The sequence below is a fragment of the Oryzias latipes genome, chromosome 2 (genome assembly GCF_002234675.1).
Source record: "Oryzias latipes chromosome 2, ASM223467v1".
Lineage (NCBI taxonomy): Eukaryota > Metazoa > Chordata > Actinopteri > Beloniformes > Adrianichthyidae > Oryzias > Oryzias latipes.
Genome location: NC_019860.2, coordinates 7,057,532 through 7,079,707, shown reverse-complemented (window position 1 = coordinate 7,079,707; position 22,176 = coordinate 7,057,532). Strand labels below are relative to the sequence as shown.

The following is a 22,176-nucleotide window of genomic DNA, read 5'->3' as shown; positions in this document are numbered from 1 at the left end:
AGATGGATGGATGGATGGTGGTAAATCTACAACACTTAACATATTCTATTTAGGAGGAAAAAACTTTTATTACATTTATGAATCTATATGGAATGACTACATTCTGGTTACATTTCATCAGGTTTACTGTGAAGAAACGAATCTGTTAAAAAGACAAAAAAATGAAAAAAATATTTTCCAAAAGATGCAAATGCTGAATTCATTTTCCAAGACAAAATCTGGATTTCAAAGAAACTCAAAGCCAGAATTAAGTTTGCAGATTTCTGTTGAGCTGAACCTCACTGCTGCTTCAGACTGATGAGAAAACAACTGAGAAGCAATTTGTTTGCTTCAGTCTTCTTTCAGAGCTTCTGATGGAACTCTGTCATCTCACCTCAGTCCTGGATTCAGCAGTCAGAACTGAACTTGACTAGTCCAGCTTTGGAACCAGCAGAAACCCACACTGTGGGAAAGATCACACTTCTGACTGATGTTCACGTCCACTTTATTCTTCACAGATAAGATTGGAACAGAACACTGAGAACCTAAATTAACAGATAAACAGTTGTAATCTCTACTAGAAAAGAGGAATCAAAAGAATGGAAGACAGAAACACCAGTCTGGTTCTTTATCCGCCTCTTCCTGAATACATTTTGGGGAAAATCTTTTCCTTATAAAATTATTTGCTCAAAAAATCTAAGCAGTCGCTACTTTTTAAAAACTATAACGAAATATTCAATGATCACATGAAAAGTGTTAGAATTAAACAAAATATTATTCGTGGTTACACAGGCAAAGACAACACACACATTGTATTAGCATAAACTACAACCACAATAAAGCTGGTCAAGAGATGAGGATTAAACTATGATCATCAAAAAACAACACAGATCTTTTTACAGGTTCATCTAAAAAAACAAATTGAATTTTAGCATTTTTTAAATAAATTTAAACATTAAAACTCATTGTATAGAATATTTATACATATACCGAAATGTATCAATCCTTTATTGTATGGATTTTGGTATGTGTTGTTTATAGATGATAAAAAACCTCAACAGGTGTCTTAGAAAACTAAAATATCAGAAAAAAAGATGTTTTCAGGAAAAAGTCAGACATTAAAAAACTAAAAAAAAAATGAATACACAAACAACTTTTTGTGCGAACTGTGCACCAACAGATTGTTTCAGACCCAGAAGTGTTGTGAAATAAAAAAGTAATAATAATAATTACAGAAGATGCCTGCTTACGTCTCTCATTAGGTGCAAAAAAGTTCTAAAGGTTTCAGCTATTTTAACCATTCAACTTTTAAAATGTTCAGCTCTTTCAGCTTTTCCCAGCTATAACTTTTGATCCTTCAAACCCTTGAACTTTTCAAAAAAATCCAAGAATTTTCCAGAATTTTTGCCTCCATTGAAATACACAGGAATCCTTGATGCAGAAGCTCGCTGGTTTGAGACCTGGCACTGGCATTTTTCACAAAAATATATATTTTGTTATCGTACTGTTTTCACTTTATTTATGGTCAACTTTGATCATTTCTTTATTTAATTTTGTTTGTGTGCAAATTATTACCCTTGAGTTTCATTCATTCAACCCTGCATCTTCTTCTGGAACTGCAGATCCTACTAGTTTTCCTCTGTTTCTTAAGTTGACAATTTCACTAAATTCATCTTGATTAGAAAAATAATTCTCTCCCGAATGAGTTTTCATATGTTGTTGGAGACTAAATTTACGATTAAAACTTGTTTCACATTCTTCACAAAAAAAGGGCTTTTCTGTGTGAGTTCTCATGTGTGATTTGAGATTAGATATTTCCCTAAAACCTTTATTACATTCTGTAACCCTTGTGCTATCCTAGGCACTTTAACATTGGGAGTGGGGTCATCTAGACCCACAATACAGTGCGCTGAACCTTTTTTCTTCAAGGATTTGTGATCTTCACTGGTGTCCATGGATTACATGAAATCTTTTCACCTTTATCCACCTTTGTCGTGGTAGGAATAACACGTCAATGTAAGGTTGGGGTCATCTAAGATAGCACAAGGGTTAAAAGAAAAAAGCTTCTCTCCTGTGTGAGTTTTCATGTGTGCTTTGAGCTAAATTTTGCAACTAAAATTGTTATCATTCTGTACAAGTAGAAGGCTTCTAACCTGTGTGAGTTCTCATATGTCTTTTGAGATTAGATATACGACTAAAACTTGCATCACATTCATTACAAGAAAAAGGCATTTCTCCTGTGTGAGTTCTCATGTGTGCTTTGAGATGAGACATTTGACTAAAACTTTTATCACATTCTTTACAAGTAAAAGGCTTTTCTCCTGTGTGAGTTCTCATGTGTGTTTTAAGGCTATATACATGACAAAAACTTGCATCACATTCCTTACAAGAAAAAGGCTTTTCTCCTGTGTGAGTTCTCATGTGTGTTTTGAGATGAGACATTTGACGAAAACTTGCATCACATTCCTTACAAGAAAAAGGCTTTTCTCCTGTGTGAGTTCTCATGTGTGTTTTAAGGCTATATACATGACAAAAACTTGCATCACATTCTTTACAAGAAAAAGGCGTTTCTCCTGTATGAGTTCTCATGTGTGCTTTGAGATGAGACATTTGACTAAAACTTTTATCACATTCTTTACAAGTAAAAGGCTTTTCTCCCGTGTGAGTTCTTATGTGTGTTTTAAGGCTATATACATGACAAAAACTTGCATCACATTCCTTACAAGAAAAAGGCTTCTCTCCTGTGTGAGTTTTCATATGTGTTTTGAGGCTAGATACATAACAAAAACTTGCATTACATTCTTTACAAGAAAAAGGTGTTTCTCCTGTGTGAGTTCTCATGTGTGCTTTGAGATGAGATATTTGACGAAAACTTGTATCACAATCTTTACAAGGAAAAGGCTTCTCTCCTGTGTGAGTTCTCATGTGTGTTTTGAGACTATATACACGACTAAAACTTTTATCACATTCTTTACACAAAAAGGGCTTTTCTCCTGTATGAGTTCTCATGTGAATTCTGACTTTAAAAAAGTAATCAAAGCTTTTACCACATTCTTGACAGACATAAGGTCTTTCAGACTCAGTTCTCATTGACACATTATGTGCAACTCCTTTTCTTTTACCCAACTTGTTAAAGGTAGATCTTTTTCCTTTTGGAGATTGTTTGCATTTCTTAACCAAAGATACCTTTCTGTTTTTTTTTCTAACAGAGTCACTTTCTGTCTTTTGACATGTGTCCACACTTTGGACATGACTTATGTCTCTTATCATCTTCTGATCTCTGTTCTGTGGGTCTGTCTCTCCATCTGTAGTTGATGTTGATTCTTCATGTTGGTTTCCTTTTTCATCCTGACTATCAGTTACATTAAAGCTCTGCTGATTGTTTAGATCTGCTTCACTGTTCTTATCTTCCTCATTAGTAAGAATCTTCATCAAAGTATCAGTCTCCTTGTTCAGATGAAGCCGGTCGTTATCTTGACTGATGAAGAGCTCCTCTGGCTCCTCTTTCATCTGTGATGGTTCTGGTTCCTGCAATTCCTCTTTAATCTGTGGAGATTCTGGTTCCTCCTGTTTCACTCTGAAGTTCCTGTGCTGGTTGCAGGGATCCTCTTCAGTCACCCAGTGCTGAGGGAGGACTGCTGGAACACAAACACAAGAAGGAACCCTTTTATACTTGAAAATACTTGTTTTATTGTTAAGCTCCAAGAAAAAATATAAACCACCCCTTAGAAGAACTTCAGTTTAAATTTTTATTTAAAAAACCCATCCCTTCATTTTCTGAACTCACTGAATCCCTTTCAGGGTCATGGGGATCCTAGAGTCTTTACCAGCTACAGGTCAAGACTTTGCAGGTGAGTACAAGTTACCTGCAAAGTACAAGTTCCCAGTCCGTCGTGACAGGTTGCCAGTCCACCTCAGGACAGTAGAAACAGGTGTCTCAGTGACCATGGGGATAGTGATGAAGAATCTTCTACTGGACCAGCAGGTGATTACAAATTCATGTTGTACAGAGTTTCAGATTGTTTGAGATCCTTTTGAATGTAACTGTAAAAGACCTTGAATAAATAAAAGGGCTGTTGTTTTCTAAATTGATTTTTTTTTCTAAACAAAATGATAAAATCAGCAGCAAGGATGGAGACTCTGATAAGACACATCATGTACATCACAACCCACTAGTGCTGCAGCTGCAGAAGGGAAACCAGCAATTCTTCCTATCTGTTGAACTGTAGTTTGAGAGGAAGAACCGCATAGGTCCAGCCTAGTCATTCCAGCACAGGAAGTCCACACACATGCTGAGGGGACATTGACCAGTGGTGGTAAATGAGTGTCAACACTGGAAATTTCCACAATGCGATGACCAGACTTAAATGTGGAGAATTCATTTATCTGTGGCTACACAAAACATCAACTGCTTTACTGCATTGCAGTTAGACTACAGCAGGGGTTTCAAATTCACGGCCCTCAAGATGATACCCTCGCCTTATTGTGAAAGTTTAATGTTAATGCGCCCCGCCAGTTTGTATGAATGACACTTTTTCAGTGTTGTGCATCTTGGCTGTACTTATTTGGTGTCGCCAACATAAATTTCCATCTGTTTTTGAGCCTTTCTCTGATCTCAGGTGTCGGCATTGATTGTTCTGATCTCCAATGAACAGCGACCGTTCTTTTAGGAACCACAGTTTGAATTCAACTATGAAAAATTTAGGAGTGGCTGACCAGCTGCTCTACAATAACCTGTGAGCAGGGTTTAAATGTGCAAAAGTCATAAGAAAGAAAATCCCAAAATGGTTTCTAAATTTTGTTTCTCCTTTATTGATTTGTGTTAAAAAGTAAACAAAACAACAACAAAAAAGAATTTCAACACAGACTCCAAACTGGGAGCACATACTCTCTGACAAGTACAGACCAGATTCACTGACAATCATCTTCAAGCCATACTGAGGGTCTCAGCTGTAAGGGAGGAAAAGCTGCCAAGTAAAAATCTGTAGATCTGTAAAGTTTAGACTGAGAAATAGACATGGAAGGATGCGCAGCCCATTAGTTTGATGAAGGAATTATATGGAATTGTGTTTACAGGTTCTACTGATGTGATGGAAAAGATGGAAGGAGAACTTTCAAGAGCAGATGAATAAGGAAACTATTATACAGCATAGAGTAGAAAGAGGTGGCTGTTGTGGAGCAGAAAGTGACAAAAATCAGTAAGGATGAAGTGAGGAAGACAGTGAAGAAGATGAAGAGTGGAGGAGTTGCATTGTCTTTTTGAAGATCTAGAGCAGTGGTTTATGGAATGATGCGCCAATTTGAACCCTGAACTACTGTGACATCATCAACTATTATGCCAACACTAATACAAAGAAATACAAAAACATTTCCAATATATCTGAAATGTTATTTAACTCACTCACAGCAGGTCAAATAGCTTTTTAAACATATTTTGGCATCAACTCAAAAAAGTGCTTTTGTAACAATATTGCACAAGGAAAATATCGCTGCCATAAAATCAAAGTGCGTAAAGACAACTGAGCGGGTGTATTCAGGAACTGAGTGAGTGAACATTACAACTAACCGAGCCACCCCGCATTTTAATACTCACGGCAACGGGAGGGCCAGATGAGGGGGGTGCTATTATATTTGAATGTATTCTTTGTTTCTTTGAGATGCAGTTTTTCTAAACTGAAACTGAAATCACTGACATTAAACAGCCTGAACATTCATGGAGCTGGACTGGACACAGAAAAACCTCCCTGTTGTGTTTCCACCCACCAATGAGGAGCAGTTTGATGAAGATGAAGCTGCACTAGAGGAAGAATCAGTCCAGAAAAAGATGGAGACCAATTCTAACACTAAGCAGTTTTTTCACTGATGTGTTCAGGTTTGAATCTTTTCTGTCTGCAGATCCATGAGCAGGACCCTGTCTTTGGGTTTTAGCTTGAAATCTAGTTTTGGAAATAGAATCTGTCTGAATGTCTGGAATTGGAGACATCAAAGAGGATGGGATTTTGGGTTTGACAGAGAAAAATGGTAAAAAGAACTGAACTACAGAGAACTTAGAACAGACTAAGATAATATGATTTGAAGAATGTTGTCGGCTGCACTGACCAACAATGTCTTCTGTCTTTTCAACTGGAAGGGACAGAAGAGACTCTTCCAGGACACGCTGTTGATGGACTGCATGTTTGGAGAGCTTGAAGCTCAAGATAGAACCGTTGTTGAAGTGAACATACCGATAGTGTGGAGATGAAGATCAGAGTCACACTGACCTGCTGACATGTGAGAGCTGACCACACTTTGGACATGTCTTCTGTCTCTTCTCTTCCTCTGATCTCTGTTCTGTGGGTCTGTCTCTTCATCTGTAGTTGATGTTGATTCTTCATGTTGGTTTCCTTCTTCATCCTGACTATCAGTTACATTAAAGCTCTGCTGATTGTTTAGATCTGTTTCTCTGTTCTCATCTTCCTCATAAGTAGGAATCTCCATCAAGGTATCAGTCTCCTGCTTCAGATCAAGCTGATCTTCATCCTGACTAATGTAGAGTTCCTCTGGCTCCTCTTTAATCTGTGGAGGTTCTGGTTCTTCCTGTTTCATTCTGAAGTTCCTCTGCTGGTTGCAGAAATCTTCCTCTTCAGTCATCCAATGCTGGGGGAGGACTGCAGGGACACAAACACAACAAGGAGCCTTTTATATGTTTCCAGGACTTTTGGGTTTTGTCAAGCACCAATAAACTCATTGATCATTGGGGAAAATGCTGGACTGGAAGACACTAATTGAAATAAATATATACACCATCAAATTATTAAATAAATGTGTCAGTCATTTATTTAAAATTGTCAATAAATAAATAAAATTTAAAATTAAAACATAAATGATTAAATATATATTATACCCATTAAAAAGCACCTTAAAGTTTTTCATGACATATTTAATGATTTTATGGTCCAGTTTGAGCTGGAAGGGACAGATTGAAATCAAATCAAATCAAAGTTTATTTGTATTGTACTTTTACAACACAAGGTACTCAAATTGCTATACATGAGGAAATTTAAAAACAAAAGGACAAGACAAACAAATATGTAATTAAAAAACCGGCACAATGCCAACCTACACAAATGCTCATTTGCTGTGATAAAAGACAAAAGGATGCAATGTAGAAACCTGGCTTTGTACTGAAGTTGGGGAAACGAAGTCTTGGGGACATGTCCACATCAGTGACACCCCACCAAGGTTCACAGAGTCCACTACCACAGGACCCCCCCAGATCTAGACAAAAACCCGGCGCTGAGAGATCCTATTGCAGCGACCTCACTCCTCCACAGATGTTTTTTTGGTGTATTATTTATGTCTCTAAGATGACGTGTTATTCCTACCGTGACAAAGGTGGATAAAGGTGGAGAGAATTTCATGTAATCCATGCACACCAGTGAAGATCACAAATCATTGAAGAAAAAAGGTTCAGCGCACTGTCTAGTGGGTCTAGATGACCCAACTCCCACTGTTAAAGTGCCTAGGATAGCACAAGTGTTTTGGAATATATTAACAACAATAATAAGTAGAAGAATGATGGCTCACCAAAGCAGACTCAATGTATTTTGCAGATTTTCTTTTATGTTAATCTTCACAGCATCTTATTTTTAAGAACTAGTGTTCTTTTGTCCAAAGTAAAAACGAAAAAAAGAAAAATAATGGCTCATGAAAAAATGTAATTTTCTCTTCATATTTCAACATTTATTAATGAAAATAAAACAATAGTTCAGATACCAACCTAATCGTAGTAAAATGTAACGGCTGGACGGAGTCGGGCTCTATGGAAGCGATTATGTAGCATAATTAAAAATAAAAGTCAACAACCACAAATGCCTTTTCATTTTCAAAATGACGCTGCATTTTTTGACTCAAAATTAAGATGAAAAAGCAATCCGCCACAATGCTTTTTTATTTTCTTCCTCAACATTGCTTATTCCGTCAGTTAATTAAAATGATAATGAAGAAGGTTTTTTGACATTTCAGTTTCAAAAAGTTCTCTGGTAAATGTGTAGCAAAATTCATTTAGAAATGTCTAATTTGACAATTAAGTTGGTCTGTGGGTTGAGTTTGATTGTTCTCACCATCCTTAGCTTCTACCTATCTGAGATTTTTCTGGGCCAGCCATTCCGGGCCTTTGCTTGAACTGTGCCTGTGGTCTTCCATTTTCTCACTATATTCCTCACAGTGGAAATTGACAGCTGAAATCTCTTAGCAAGCCTTTTGTATCCTTCACCTAAACTATGATGTTGAACAATCTTTGTTTTCAGGTGATCTGACAGCTGTTTTGAGGTTCCTATGTTGACCTTCTTCGATCGAGTCATCAACCACATGATTGGGCCCGATTTTCAATCACGTGATCAGATTGGGACATCCCTACTTTTATTAAAATTTCTGTTGCTATAAGTCTGGCAGGTTTATCCTCCAGTTCTGTCTGGATCCTGTTAAACTCGTCACACGTCTTGCTGCTTAAACAAACAAACACTACATGGAGATCAATCACAGACTGTAAACAAACAAACAAACAGATTAAAAAACAGCTTCTATCCGAGAGCCACCGTGGCCTTAAACGCTGCTAAATAAAGTTTATTTATTAGGGAAGTGTGCAATAACCGGAGAAGGTGTAACCTCCTTTTTATATTTTGTTGTATATTTTTTAACAAATATTTCTTATATTGTCTTATTTCGCAGTTTTTAGTTTTCTATTCTTACTTGACTTTTTATTCCACCGGAAAAAATTGCACTGTAATTTCGTTGTACATGTACAATGACAAATAAAGATATTTCTATTTCTATTTCTAAAAACAATGGAGGAATATGGGGAGAAAAACTTGCTCTTGGCCACCTTAAATACCTCTTCTCATGATTGGCTTAACATGTGTATGTAGGTCAAGGGTCAATGACCTTATATAACAAATTTTGTGTTCCAATAATTATTGCTAAAGAAATCAAATCAATAAAACAACAGGGGTGCCCAAATTTACGCACCTGCCTATTTTTGTCTAAGTAATTATTGCACAGTTTCTTTAAATCTAATAATCTGATATACGACATATTTAACTGAAATTGATGATCCGAACAGCCAATAATTTTTTGGAATAAAATCTTGAAAATTTTCAGGGGTGCCCAAACCTTCTCATACCGCTGTATTTGAGAAGCACTGATCTAGTCTAATAATTTAAACATTTAATTCACACCCACTTTATTTTTCACAGTAAAGATTGGGACAGAAAACTGAGAACCAAAAAGAACAGAGGACCAGTTTTAATGTCTACTAGAAAACATAAATCACAAGAACATCAGACAGAAACACCAGTCTGGTTTTTTATTCACTTCTTCCTTGATACATTTTGGGGAAATTCTTTTCCTCACTAAATGATAGGGATGAGGTTCTACCAGAGCTCTGGATCGTTACTTAAGTGGGGATAAGATTTGATTCACGAATCAACCTCAACGATTCTAAGGATTCTTGCTTTTTGAAAAAAGATGTTTGTACAGGTAATATTGATATGTATTTTTACCGAATGTATGAAAATTTAAATTAAATGTATTAAATCACTATCATTTAGAACAGATCAGAATTATCAAAAGTGATAAAAACACAGGATTTATATAGAAAGAAATGGTGTTTATTTTTTCTTAGCAACATTCTGGTTGAGTTCAGCAGTAGCACAAACGACAAAAAAACAGAAACATCACTGTTGTTTTGGATCATTTAACAACAAACCCTGAAAATATTCTCCACAGTTTTTCAATCCTCAAAGTTTTGCAACACTTTACGTTCTAAAACGTTGAGCCAGTAAGAAAAGCCGCTTTTCTGCGCTTCAGACTTAGCAGATTCAAGGTGATTTTGTTAAAGCACATTAGCTTTTTCAGAACTTATGTCTGTAATCTTTCGCCGTTTTGTAGTTTATAAACTTAAAATCCAACATTATTCTGCATTTCAGAGAAAGAAATCCTTGTTCCCAAATTGCATTTTTACTACACTCTGGTATATTTATTTATTTATTTGTTTTTTATTTATTTATTTATTTTTTAACTTGTCCTGTCCAACAGCTGGGCAGGCAGATGAGAGCTGAGGGCCTTTTGTGTTGGACATATTTTACTTTAACAATAGGGGTTATTAATCTTCAGACAAACCAAAGGTATGTCTGAATAAACCCCTTTTGTAATTGAGGCCAAACTTTATTAATTTCAACCATGTTTGAAAATCTTTGCTCTTGGACCGGACGGAAAAGGAAAGAAGGGAAGAAGAGGGAGGGATGTCAGAGAGAGAGGGGGGGTAGGAGGGTGATAATTGGAGGGGAAGGGGGATAAGACAATGAAGCAGCATAAAGCAACAAGTTTACTGGTTGTTTATCATTACAGTAAGGTCCAAATGTAGTACAAAAAGGGCGGGGCCTGTCCACACACACACTCAAATGTTATCAACACACCTGCTAGCTGCAAAAATGTCCACATGTCAACATGTACACAAAACAGTTTTCACACACGCATACTTATGCCTTAAAACCAACTAGTGTGAAATATTTCATTCATTCTATCACGCAAACTATTAGTGCAAAGGTGAGCTAACACCTGTGCGCAGGTGAGTGTTTATGTTCTTCTAAAATGGATGGAGGAATGTTTAAAGAAGGAAGGAGAGTGCCCAGCCATCCCCACACCAAGACCCCTGCCGCAGCAGCAGCGGTAGCCGGAACCCCCCCCCCCCCCCCAACGCCACACGGGAGCAGGCAGGGAACAACCGCCCCCCGGGCGACCAAATCCGCCAGCCAGACCAGGGCCAGCAGGACCGCCGCGAGGCCCCCAGAGAGCAGGGAGGCACGGGGGGAAAGAGAGCGCCGCCCCAGCCCAACCAGGAGAGCAGCCCCCCTGCCGCGCCGGGAGAGCCCAACGCAGGGCCCCACCGGAGAAGGACGCCCACAGCCCCAGACGAGCACCCCATCACCACCCAGGAGTTCCGGGCATCCCCCCGCCCAACCCCAGGTACGAGCCAGGACCCCCCAAGGGAGACCCGCTCCGCACTCCAGCCAGCCACCCATCCGGCCCACGGTTGGTCCAGGGAGGAGCAGGCAGGGGCTGGCCGCCCCCGCCCCATAACCTCATATTAGGGTGAGGGGGTGGGAGGTTTAGCCTGCGATGCACCTTGGGGGGGGGGGGGGGGGGGGGGCTACTTGGCAGTGGCCCCCCTCCTACGGTTGCCGTATGGAGTGGGCCTCCCCTCTTTCGGTTTTATTTGCATCTTAGACATGTAGGGCCCTTGGTAGGGGGGGTGCTTGGACATCACTGCCAGTAAGCAGCAGATGTCCTCCTGGCACCCTACCCGCCAATTTTAACCGCACCTTAGACATTTAGGGCCCCTTGGTGGGGAGGGTGAGGGGACATCACTGTGAGTAATCAGGAGATGTCCCCTTAGTGCCCTACCCGCCAATTTTAACTGCACCCCCCTTAGTACACACACCCCTCCCCCCTCAATATATACATTCCAACATAAACACACACACATGCACACAGACACCCTCTCTAACACACATATACGCACACACATTTTGCAAGGAAGGTGGGACCTAGGACCATCTGTCCCCTACCCCTTCCCTTGGCAACGGCGGCCGTGTCCCCTGGGTGCCGGTTTTCTGGGCCTGAAGGTGCTCTCTCTGCGCCGGGAGGGGGTTCACATTACACCTGAGCCGGGGGTTGTTCGTGTCCCTGGGGGGTGGGTTCTGGTCCTTGCCCCCGAGCGCTGGGCCCTGCCAAATTTCCAACTGTGGCCGAGCCTAGTCGGGCCATGTTTAACACATCCCTTGTGGGCCCCCTTTTTCCACTCTGGTATATTTATAAAGATCAGCCATCTTGGATGTTGAGAATAAAAATGGAGGGGAAATGAATACAACCGCCAGCAGTGTAAAAAGAATGATCATATGATATTAATAGGCTATAAGATCATATTGTGCCTTGATAATAAATCTAAAACACAATGTAAAATTAATTAAAATACAACATTGGGCACTTTTATTCCCACTGTTATTGTTCTTTGTAGTGAGGCCAGTTGATGTACTCTGCATTTTGGTTCTTGACTGCACTATTTATCTAAGTTGTTAATTTAAAGTGAATGACATTATTTCAAACACACAAGTATTGATTGATCATTTTATTTTAGTGTTAACTTCCACAGAAAATATAATTAATACAGAAATGTTCATTGATGACATAAAAAGTGTTAGAATTAAAGATGTATACAAAATATTACAATAATATTATTGTACAAATACATCGTCTTAACATAATGAAGCCATTTAAGATATATCCCTTATAATTCAAAACAACTCTTTTCTATTTACAGGTACATCTAAAATACTTCATTTTGTGAAAAAGTTTTACATATTTTGTTAGCAGTAAAAATCATTGTATGGTATCTTAACACAGTTTGAAATGTATTGATCCTTTACTTTTGATAATTGTGGCTTAGAGAATATTCTTCTTTCTCTTTCGGCTTTTCCCATCAGGGGCCGCCACAGCGAAACAACCTCACTTTCGAGGATGAGTTGCATGGTTAACTTGGCTATGTTTTATGCCGGATGCCCTTCCTGACGCAACCCTCTCAATGTATCTGGGCTTGGGACCGCCACAGAAGCAGAGAAGGGAATAGGGAGCAGCCTGGATTCGAACCCTGGTTCCACGGACGGAAGGCGCCGCAAACCAGCACGAGCTAAACTGGCTCCCTTGTGGCTTAGAGAATATTAAAACCTAAAAAAAAATGTCCTAAAAAGTTAGGATACCTTATTAAAGCAACCAAAGTCTTTAGAAAAATTCATATCTACACATTCAATACTAACTTGTGCCTCCTTCTAATGAAGTCACTCCATCAATAGTATGGAGGCTAATGTACCGTATTTTCAGGACCATAAGGCGCACTTAAAAGTCATAAATCTTCTCCAAAATGTACGCCTAATGTGTTGTTGAGTGATTCACTAAAGAGGACGTAGGAGAGGACAGCCTGAGAACGGTAAAGAGATAAGTGTGGACGTGAAAGAAGACACCCCGGAATAGTGAAAAGGTGCAAGTATGTGCATTATGCACATTATGCAGAACAACATCGTTTTGGAAACCCTGAAAATGCTGCAAAGAGACACGCTTATGAAGTACAGTTTAAAATGTAAGCCATCAGCTAAGGGGAGTAACATGGGAATTGAGCAGCTGCGAGAAAATTTAACATTATTGAATCCACGGTTTCGCAAGTAGAGGAAGCTGGAAAACAAACTCCAACAAGTCAAGAAGACGTAGCTGAGTTTCTGCAGAAATGAGGTGAGGTAGCCCGGGTTGGAAGACCAACTTGAGTGATGGATTTAATAACCAGAGAACAGCTGGGCGAAGCATCTTCACAGACTCCAATCGACTGAAGGCAGTAATGCTTGCAGAGAAAATAAAATTGGACGTTGTCATGGAGGTTCGTCTTGGTGCTTTCATTTTATGAAACGCCGTCATCTTTCCATCCGGGCAAGGACTATGGTGGCGCAGAAACTACCAGCGGAATACAACGAAAAGTTGTCCATCTTCCGCTCCTATTGCAGTGAAAAGATTGCCGACAAACACATCCAGCCCAGCCACATCACCAACATGGACGAGGTGCTGCTCACTTTTGTCATCCCGGTGAGTCACACTGTCGAAGGAGGACAGAGTTTTACAAAGACTGGGAGGCAGCGTCAGGCGAGTTACGCCACAGCTTGGGCCAACACGTCTGCTTCCACTTTTCTTCAAGCTTTCGCAAAAGCTCATTCATGAGGAGCTGCTTAGCAATGACGAAAGGGAACCTGGCGTTTTTGATGGAAATTTAGGCCAGCTGTTCATTTAAGATACAGAAGATGAGGACTTTGATTTTTTGAGGCTGTTTGATGACTAAAAGAAAAGGAAATAATAATAAAGAACCCAGTTTAGCCCCCACTGCCTTTTTGAAAACACACACTAGCATGCATGATTTATAGGTGTGTTTTAACATGCCCCCACCTTAAGACCCGGTGCACCTTTTGTATGTATTAAATACAGAAAAAGCACCCATGACTGAAACTGCGCCCTATAATCCAATGCGCCCTATGGTCATTAAAAAAAAACTGTAATTAAAGCTCAAGTTGCTATGGAGTTCATTAGTTTGACCCCAGGACTTTAATACATTTTAAACTTATTTTTAAATTCTAATTTTCTGAGATTCAGAACTTTTCCCCCTGTAAAAGAAAGTCCTCGGATGTAGTGCAGAGGTTGAGAGGTTGACCTTTTGTCAGAAAAGCTTGGAATTTAGTTTTTTTTTAACTAAACCCTTTATTACAACGTAAAGAAAAACTTATGTGTCACTGTCGCTAATGTGTCAATTGAAACTAGAAACTTGAATCACATTTTTCACAAGCAAAAGTCTTCTCTCCTGTGTAAAATTTCAAGCGTGTTTTAAGATTAGACGCATCACTAAACTCACCACTTTACAAGAAAAAGGATTTCCTCCTGTGTGAGTTCTCATGTGTATTTTAAGATTAGAAACATCACTAACACTTTAATTACATTCTTTAAAAGTGAAGGGCTTCTCTCCTGTGCGAGTTCTCATGTGTGCTTTGAGATTAGATATGTGGCTAAAACGTTTTTCACAGTCTTTACAAGAAAAGGGGCTCTCTCCTGTATGAGTTCTCATGTGTGTTTTAAGGTTAGATATCTGACTAAAGCTTGTATCACATTCTTTACAATAAAAAGGCTTCTCTCCTGTGTGAGTTCTTATGTGTGTTTTGAGATTAGATATATTTCTAAAACTTCTATCGCATTTTTCACAAGAAAAAGGCTTTTCTCCTGTGTGAGTTCTCATGTGTGTTTGGAGATTAGATACACGACTAAAACTTGTATCACATTCTTTACAAGAAAAAGGTTTTTCTCCTGTGTGAGTTCTCATGTGTCTTTTGAAATTAGATACAGTACTAAAACTTTTATCACATTCTTTACAAAAAAAACCCTTTTCTACTATGTGCGTTCTCATGTGTCTTTTGAGAAGAGATACAGCACTAAAACGTTTTTCACACTCATTACAAGAAAAGGGATTTCCTTCTGTGTGAATTCTAATGTGCTTTTTGAGTTTAGACACATGACTAAAACTTGAATTACATTCTTTACAAGTGAAGGGCTTCTCTCCTGTGTGAGTTCTCATGTGTGCTTTGAGGTTAGATATGCGACTAAAATGTTTTTTACACTCTTTACAAGAAAAAGGCTTTTCTCCTGTATGAGTTCTCATGTGTGTTTTGAGATGAGACATCTGATTAAAACTTCTATCACATTCCTTACAAAAAAAAGGCTTTTCTCCTGTATGAGTTCTCATGTGTGTTTTGAGATTAGACAAATCACTAAAACTTGAATCACATTCTTTACAAGTGAAGGGCTTTTCTCCTGTGTGAGTTCTCATGTGTGTTTTCAGACTAGATTTGTGACTAAAAGTTTTATCACATTCTATACAGGAAAATCGTTTATCTTCTTCATGGATTCTTATGTGAATTCTGAACAAAGATATGTTACTAAAGCTTTTACCACATTCTTTACAGATATAACATCTTTCATCAGATCCAGTTCCCATGAAGTCAGAGATCTTACTAATTCTTCTTGAGTTTTTACCAGACTTGAAAGAGGAAAGTCTCTTTTCTTTTGGAGATTGTTTGCGTTTCTTACCCAAACTTGCTTTCTTGAAGCTTTTTCTAAAATCAGAGCCAGACTGACCTGCTGACATGTGAGAGCTGTCCACGCTTTGGACATGTCTTTTGTCTCTTCTCTTCCTCTGATCTCTGTTCTGTGGGTCTGTCTCTCCATGTGTAGTTAATGTTGATTCTTCATGTTGGTTTCCTTCTTCATCCTGACTATTAGTTACATTAAAGCTCTGCCGGTTCTCCATCAAGGTATCAGTCTCCTGCTTCAGATCAAGCTGCTCTTCCTCCTGACTGATGAAGAGCTCCTCTGGCTCCTCTTTAATTGGTAATGGTTCTAGTACCACCTGTTTCTCTTCAATTTGTGGAGGTACTTGTTCCTGCTGCTCCTCTTTATAATGTGGAGGTTCTGGTTCCTCCTCCTCCTCTTTATAATGTGGAGGTTCTGGTTCCTCCTCCTCCTCTTTATAATGTGGAGGTTCTGGTTGCTCCTGCTCCTCTTTATATTGTGGACGTTCTGGTTCCTCCTGCTCCTCTTTATAATGTGGAGGTGCTGGTTCCTCCTGCTCCTCTTTATAATGTAGAGGTTCTGGTTCCTCTTGGTCCTCTTTTAAGTATGGAAGTTTGTGTTCCTCCTGTTCCACTCTGAAAATCCTTTGTTGGTTGCAGAGATCCTCCTCTTCAGTCACCCAATGCTGGCGGAAGACTGAAGAAACACAAGAAGAAGTCCTTTTTATGTTTTGAGGACATTGTGAATTGTTAAGCACCAATAAACTTTGAGTAGTGTCAGTTAAACACAGTGCCTTGCTAAATTATTTTGCCCCCTTGAAATTTTAAACCCCATGCCACATTTCAGGCTGCAAAAATAAAGATATAAAACTGTAATTCTTTGTGAAGAATCAACAACTGGAACACAATCATAAAGTGGAACGATATTTATTGGATATTTTAAACCTTTTTAACATGCAAAAACTGAATAATTGGGCATGCCAAATTATTCAAAATTATTTTGTAGCGCCACCTTTTGTTGTCACACTGTAAGGACCCACTCACTTTCATGGGTTGGAAGGGGCTGGTGCTCAGAGAGCAGGTTTTTAGAGGAATACCCAGAATTGCTTGAACAGATCAAAATGCAGCTGTGAAGGTTCTTTTCGTGAGGAATGATCATTATAACACACTAAAAAGGATATGCAGACTTCTAGTCTTTAGAAGTCTGGAATAATAAGCTTGAAATAAAAAGTGCTGATCATAAGAATTAATTAAATGTTCAATCCCTGATCAGGCTACAACATCAGATTTCGATCGAGTCATCAACCACATGATTGGGCCTGATTTTCAATCACATGATCAGATCGGGACATCCCTACTTTTATTAAAATTTCTGTTGCTGTAAGTCTGGCAGGTTTATCCTCCAGTTCTGTCTGGATCCTGTTAAAATCGTCACACGTCTTGCTGCTTAAACAAACAAACACTACATGGAGATCAATCACAGACTGTAACAACAATGGAAGAATAAATTGGCAATATTTATATAGGTGGGCAGGGTCACAGTAACAGCCCTGCGTGAATGGACCCCTTATGACCCATAGGGGGGGGAAAAGCTCATTGTGAGAAGAGATGATCACTTAAACATGATTTTTTTTCCCCAAGTCTAAAAATACAAACAGATGACAGATCAAGTGCATCTTGTTGTCACACCCGCCAGTCCCACTGTCTTTCCCTCTGCGTGCTAACTGTGGAACGTGTGTCCCAGGTTGTCGACCCCTGATATGTATTGTGGTGTTAAGAAGTTTGTGGTCAACATTTCCTTGGATTGCTCAGAAAAGTGTTCCTACTGGTTTTATTTGTTAAATTAGAGACTGTAGACTTTATGTTTGCTTCTTGTGTTTTTTCTTAATTGTTGGAGATAGAAAAAATACTCCTTGTTGGTGTAAACGTCGAGGTTGGAAGTCTGATGTGATAAGTGACAGGGAAATGTGGTGTAATGAACAAAACTACAAGTACAGACTTAGAACGACGGATGACAAAACAGAATGTACTTTTGTTTTTATCTGCTTACAATTTTCTCTTTTAATTGTTAAGGTTTCCTGTTTGTCATTAGCTGTAGAGAATAACTAAGATAATATGATTTGAAGAATGCTGTCGGCTGCACTGAGCAACAATGTCCTCTGTCTTTTCAACTGGAAGGGACAGAAGAGACTCTTCCAGGACACGCTGTTGATGGACTGCATGTTTGGAGAGCTTGAAGCTCAAGATAGAACCGTTGTTGAAGTGAACATACCGATAGTGTGGAGATGAAGATCAGAGTCACACTGACCTGCTGACATGTGAGAGCTGTCCACACTTTGGACATGTCTTCTGTCTCTTCTCTTCCTCTGATCACTGTTCTGTGGGTCTGTCTCTTCTTCTGTAGTTGATGTTGATTCTTCATGTTGGTTTCCTTCTTCATCCTGACTATCAGTTACATTAAAGCTCTGCAGATTGTTTAGATCTGCTTCACTGTTCTCATTTTCCTCATTAGTAGGAATCTCCATCAAGGTATCAGTCTCCTGCTTAAGATCAAGCTGATCTTCATCCTGACTGATAGAAATTTCCTCTGGTTCCTCTTTAATCTGTGGAGGTTCTTGTTCTGGTTCCTGCAGTTCTTCTTTAATCTGTGGAGGTTCTGGTTCCTCATGTTCCACTCGGAAGTACCTCTGCTGGTTGCAGAGACCTTCCTCTTCAGTCACCCAATGCTGGGGGAGAACTGCAAGGACACAAACACGACAAGGACACTTATATGTTTACAATACTTTTGGGTTTTGTCAAGCACCAATAAACTTGGTGATCATTGGGGAAAATGCCTGAGGAGACAGGAGGACAGGCAGAGACTAATTGAAACAAATATATACGCTATTAAATTATTACATAAATGTATGAATCATTGTTTAAAATTGCCATGAAATAAATTAAATTGAAAATCAATAAATAAACATTTATAAAATCAACATTTTCTGTAAAATACTATACTACAAAGACATTGATTGCAAACAACATGCGTTAATTTGCACAAACAAAAAAGTGATTTTACTATCAAATTAATTCAAGCTCATGTTGTGAAAATGAGTACACCCCGGTCATAGTCTCAGGAGAAAAGAAATTGTTGGAAAGAACAAAGCCCCGACATTGAGCGAGATTGTCTTCTGAAAGTGCTTTTATTATTGTTATGATTATTATTAAGTGCCTTTGCACTGCGTTCTGAACCCTTCTCCACAAAGCACCTTCCTTGCCTGCAAACACGAAACTAAGAGACTCCAGCTGCTCTGATCAGAGACACGGTTCGCTCGTGTGGAGCAGCAGGTTCATTCTAACAGCCACAAATCTTTTTACAAAGTGGGTTGTGGCAAAATCTCTCTATAAACACTACAAAGAATGATGTCAGACACAACTTATGAGGGAAAAGAACTTTAGGTTACAGAAAGAAACGTGAAATGAAAATATGTACAGCCCGAGCAGATCTCCACGCTACGTAGTTTGTCCAAGGCTGCATTTGCACTGCAGGTCTTGATGCCCAAATCCAAATTTCTGACTATATCCGATTTTTTTTGACGACCCGCTTACATCATCTTTTAACTGTGACCCTTATGCAATTTTTCCATTTACACCAGACAATGCTGAAACTATCAAACGTAGACATTCTGAGGACTATGTAGCAGCATTTCCGCCTCCTGCAGTCCTGCTTCGGACGCACCGCAGTTCGTCGAAACTTTGTCGTCAGACCAGCAGCTGGATCGCCGAAGGCGGAAGTGCTGCTACACAGATCTGAGAAACTAAACCATCATATGAACATATGTTTCCAGTGGTGTCCAGAAAAAAAATAAAGGCTGATGTGATTCCCACATGTTTACATCCAAGATGCTCATTGCGGCATTGCCCGCACTGAGTTTTAAGTACCTCCATGGCTAATGTTTTTAGCATGTATTATTAGCCTAATGATAATCCTTCTTCACGGTCCTTGCAACCAAGAAAAAGCACTGACCGCACGGATTTAAAAAATTATGAGCTAGCAGGCCCTTAATAATAATCATAGCAGTAATAAAAGCACATTTAGAAGATGCGTGTTGGTCCAAATGGCAAACGTTTAGCATGGCGAAAAAGAAACGAGCAAAGCTCCCAACCCCCCCCACCCCCCCCCCCCCCCAACTCCCCTTTTTGTTGCGTTTCTTTTTGTGTGACTACGGTTGTCATGGAGGCAACGCAGCGACGGAAGGAGGCGTTGCTTTGGGCGCTCCTGGATGAGGCAGCCGCACGAGAGGGGATGCGAGGGAGAAGAAAAAGAAGGGCTGCTCGGCCGGTTTATGTACTCTCTCTAAGTTTTGAATGAGGAAGTGTTTGCAGACGTTGTGCTGTGCTAACAGTTTGATCCAAGCAAAGAAATACACGGCTTCTAGCCTGTTCCGGAGCAACGGTGTCCCGCTTGATTAGTCACCGTTTGCCTCCCAAACCAGAACCAGAACAGAAATAACAGCGGTTTCCGACTACGGTCTGAAGCCTGAGGCTCAAAGGTAACACGCTGATGGGGCTCCAGCTGTCCTCGAACAGCAAAATCAGCACACAAAAGGTCCTTAATAAGTCATGTGATCTTAGTTGGCGGTGTCCTGAGTTATCGTCACTGACGTACGAATATCCGATTTGTCTGCTTACATGGCACACAAATGGAAGTATCAAATTAGTATCAGATTTTTTTCCACATCCAAATGAGGCCTGTATCCGATCTGAGAAAATCGGAATCCATGCGCTTTTGTCCTGCTTACACGTTCACCGGTCATATCCGATCTGTGCCACATGAAAGGAAAAATTCGGAATTGGGTCACTTGAACCATGCAGTGTAAATGGGGCCCAAGTGGGGCCACTGAGTGTGAGGTAATCCTCAGTCGAAAGGACCCCCAATGGTTATTGCAGGCTGAATGGTAATGGTACCTACAACGGCTACAAGATTATCAGCAAAGCTTTACATATCAGTCAAAATACTATTGCAAAACTAATTCAAAAATTTAAGAAAGATGGAAGTGCAACCACCGTACAGAGATGTCCAGGCTGTCCACAGAAGCTAACATCTGGACAGGAGCGTTTTCTGATGAAAAGGGTTGAAAAAAATAAATAAATCGCCATGCAAATTCACTGCAGTTAGTTACACAGTAGAGAGCCAAACTTGAATGACTGTTTCCTGTGACACCATACGGCGCAAACTGCAGAGAAAAGGCATGCACGGTTATCATCCACGAAGGAAGCCTCTTCTAAAGCACTTGCATAAAAGAACATGCCTAGAATTAGCTGTGGCCCATGCTGAAAAAGATGAAGACTACTGAGACTCAATACTCTGGAGTGATGAGACAAAGATCACCGTCACAAAGGTGAGGATATCAAAGAAAAACGCATGGTGCCAACAGTGAAACATGGTGGTGGCAGTGTCCTCATGTGGGGCTGCATGACTGCTGCTGGTGTAGGGTTGGGGGGGCCGGAGCGCTGTATTTCATCGATGCCATCATAAATTCAATAATGTACGGCTCTACACTGAAGAAGAGGATGCTGCTATCACTTCATGCATTTGGCCGTGGAGCACTTTTCCAACATGACAATGGTTCAAAACACACTTCTAAAGCTACTGCTGCATTTCTGAAGAATAACAGGGTGAAGGTGATCGAATGGCCAAGTTCCGTAATTTTCGGGCTATAGAGTGCACCTGATTACAAGAAGCACCGACCTAATTTAAGGAGAATTAACCACTTTTTACATTTACAAGCCGCATTTGTATACAAGCTGCATGTTAAGGCGATTTAATTGGTACGTCACTGATTACCTTGACCCGAAAATTGAGAGACCACAGTAGTCTCAGAGAGGGAGGAGTAACCAGTAGTTTAGCATATTTATTTGAACACAACCACATCTGCCAAACAGCATGGACCTCAATTCAGCTAACAGCTCCCTCAGTTATGGTGTAAAACTTCACACCCAGATTCCCCACTTCACTGTTGTGGAAGGATACTTTTGGCGCCCCCGCAGCGTGTGCGGCACGCGTAGTGTACGCGGCTCTGCACAGCGCGCTGCACGCTTGGTCTACGCGGCTCTGCGCATGCGCCAGAAGTTTCCTTCCACAACAGTGAAGGAAACTTCTGGCACGCAGCAGACTGGCTTTTCCAAACCCGTTGGTGATGGGGGATTTTTTTCACACTGTTTCTAACGATTGCTTTTAACTTGCGTCATATTGTCATAGTCATAGTGCCGGTCACGTGCACGTTGAGTCTAATGGCATCAAAGGATTGTGGGATGCGTCTGAGCATGGGTGTTTCTTTTATTGCACCATGACTTAAGTGTCTAACAACTGAAGTCAGGTCCATGCTGTTTGGCTGCTTGAGTGTGTGTCAAAGCAATCGTTCTGGTTGCTGGACATAGAATTATGCAGGCAGTCTCCCCTCTGAGACTGCCGGAGCTCTCCTGGTGGCCGTTAAATAAAAGCATAAATTAGCCGCATCATTGAATA

At 39.9% G+C, this 22,176-nt stretch overlaps 3 protein-coding genes across 4 annotated transcripts in view; 1 reads left to right on the top strand and 2 right to left on the bottom strand.

Moving 5' to 3' along the window:
• LOC105355327 (NACHT, LRR and PYD domains-containing protein 12-like) overlaps nucleotides 1-22,176 on the bottom strand; it is a 1,049,862-nt gene that overhangs the window by 48,406 nt on the left and 979,280 nt on the right. The window lies entirely within an intron of this gene.
• The window catches only part of LOC105355240 (protein NLRC3), a 591,340-nt gene that overhangs the window by 186,505 nt on the left and 382,659 nt on the right, over nucleotides 1-22,176 (top strand). The gene's annotated exons all lie outside the window — the stretch shown is intronic.
• LOC105355234 (gastrula zinc finger protein XlCGF57.1-like) lies at nucleotides 1,979-16,116 on the bottom strand. Its single transcript, XM_011481805.3, has 2 exons — nucleotides 15,733-16,116; nucleotides 1,979-3,617 (listed from the first exon to the last, which is right to left on the bottom strand). Exons 1-2 carry the CDS (start codon nucleotides 15,902-15,904, stop codon nucleotides 2,128-2,130), a joined length of 1,662 nt encoding a protein of 553 aa, XP_011480107.2. The 5' UTR covers nucleotides 15,905-16,116; the 3' UTR covers nucleotides 1,979-2,127.

Bases quoted from the DNA above. Each gene is read 5' to 3' on its own strand.
- LOC105355234 (XM_011481805.3), bottom strand. From the start codon at position 15,904: ATGGAGAACCGGCAGAGCTTTAATGTAACTAATAGTCAGGATGAAGAA. The intron at 3,618-15,732 runs GTCAGTCTGGCT...TTTGTGTTCCAG, and splicing joins CAGCTCTCACATGTCAGCAG to CAGTCCTCCCTCAGCACTGG.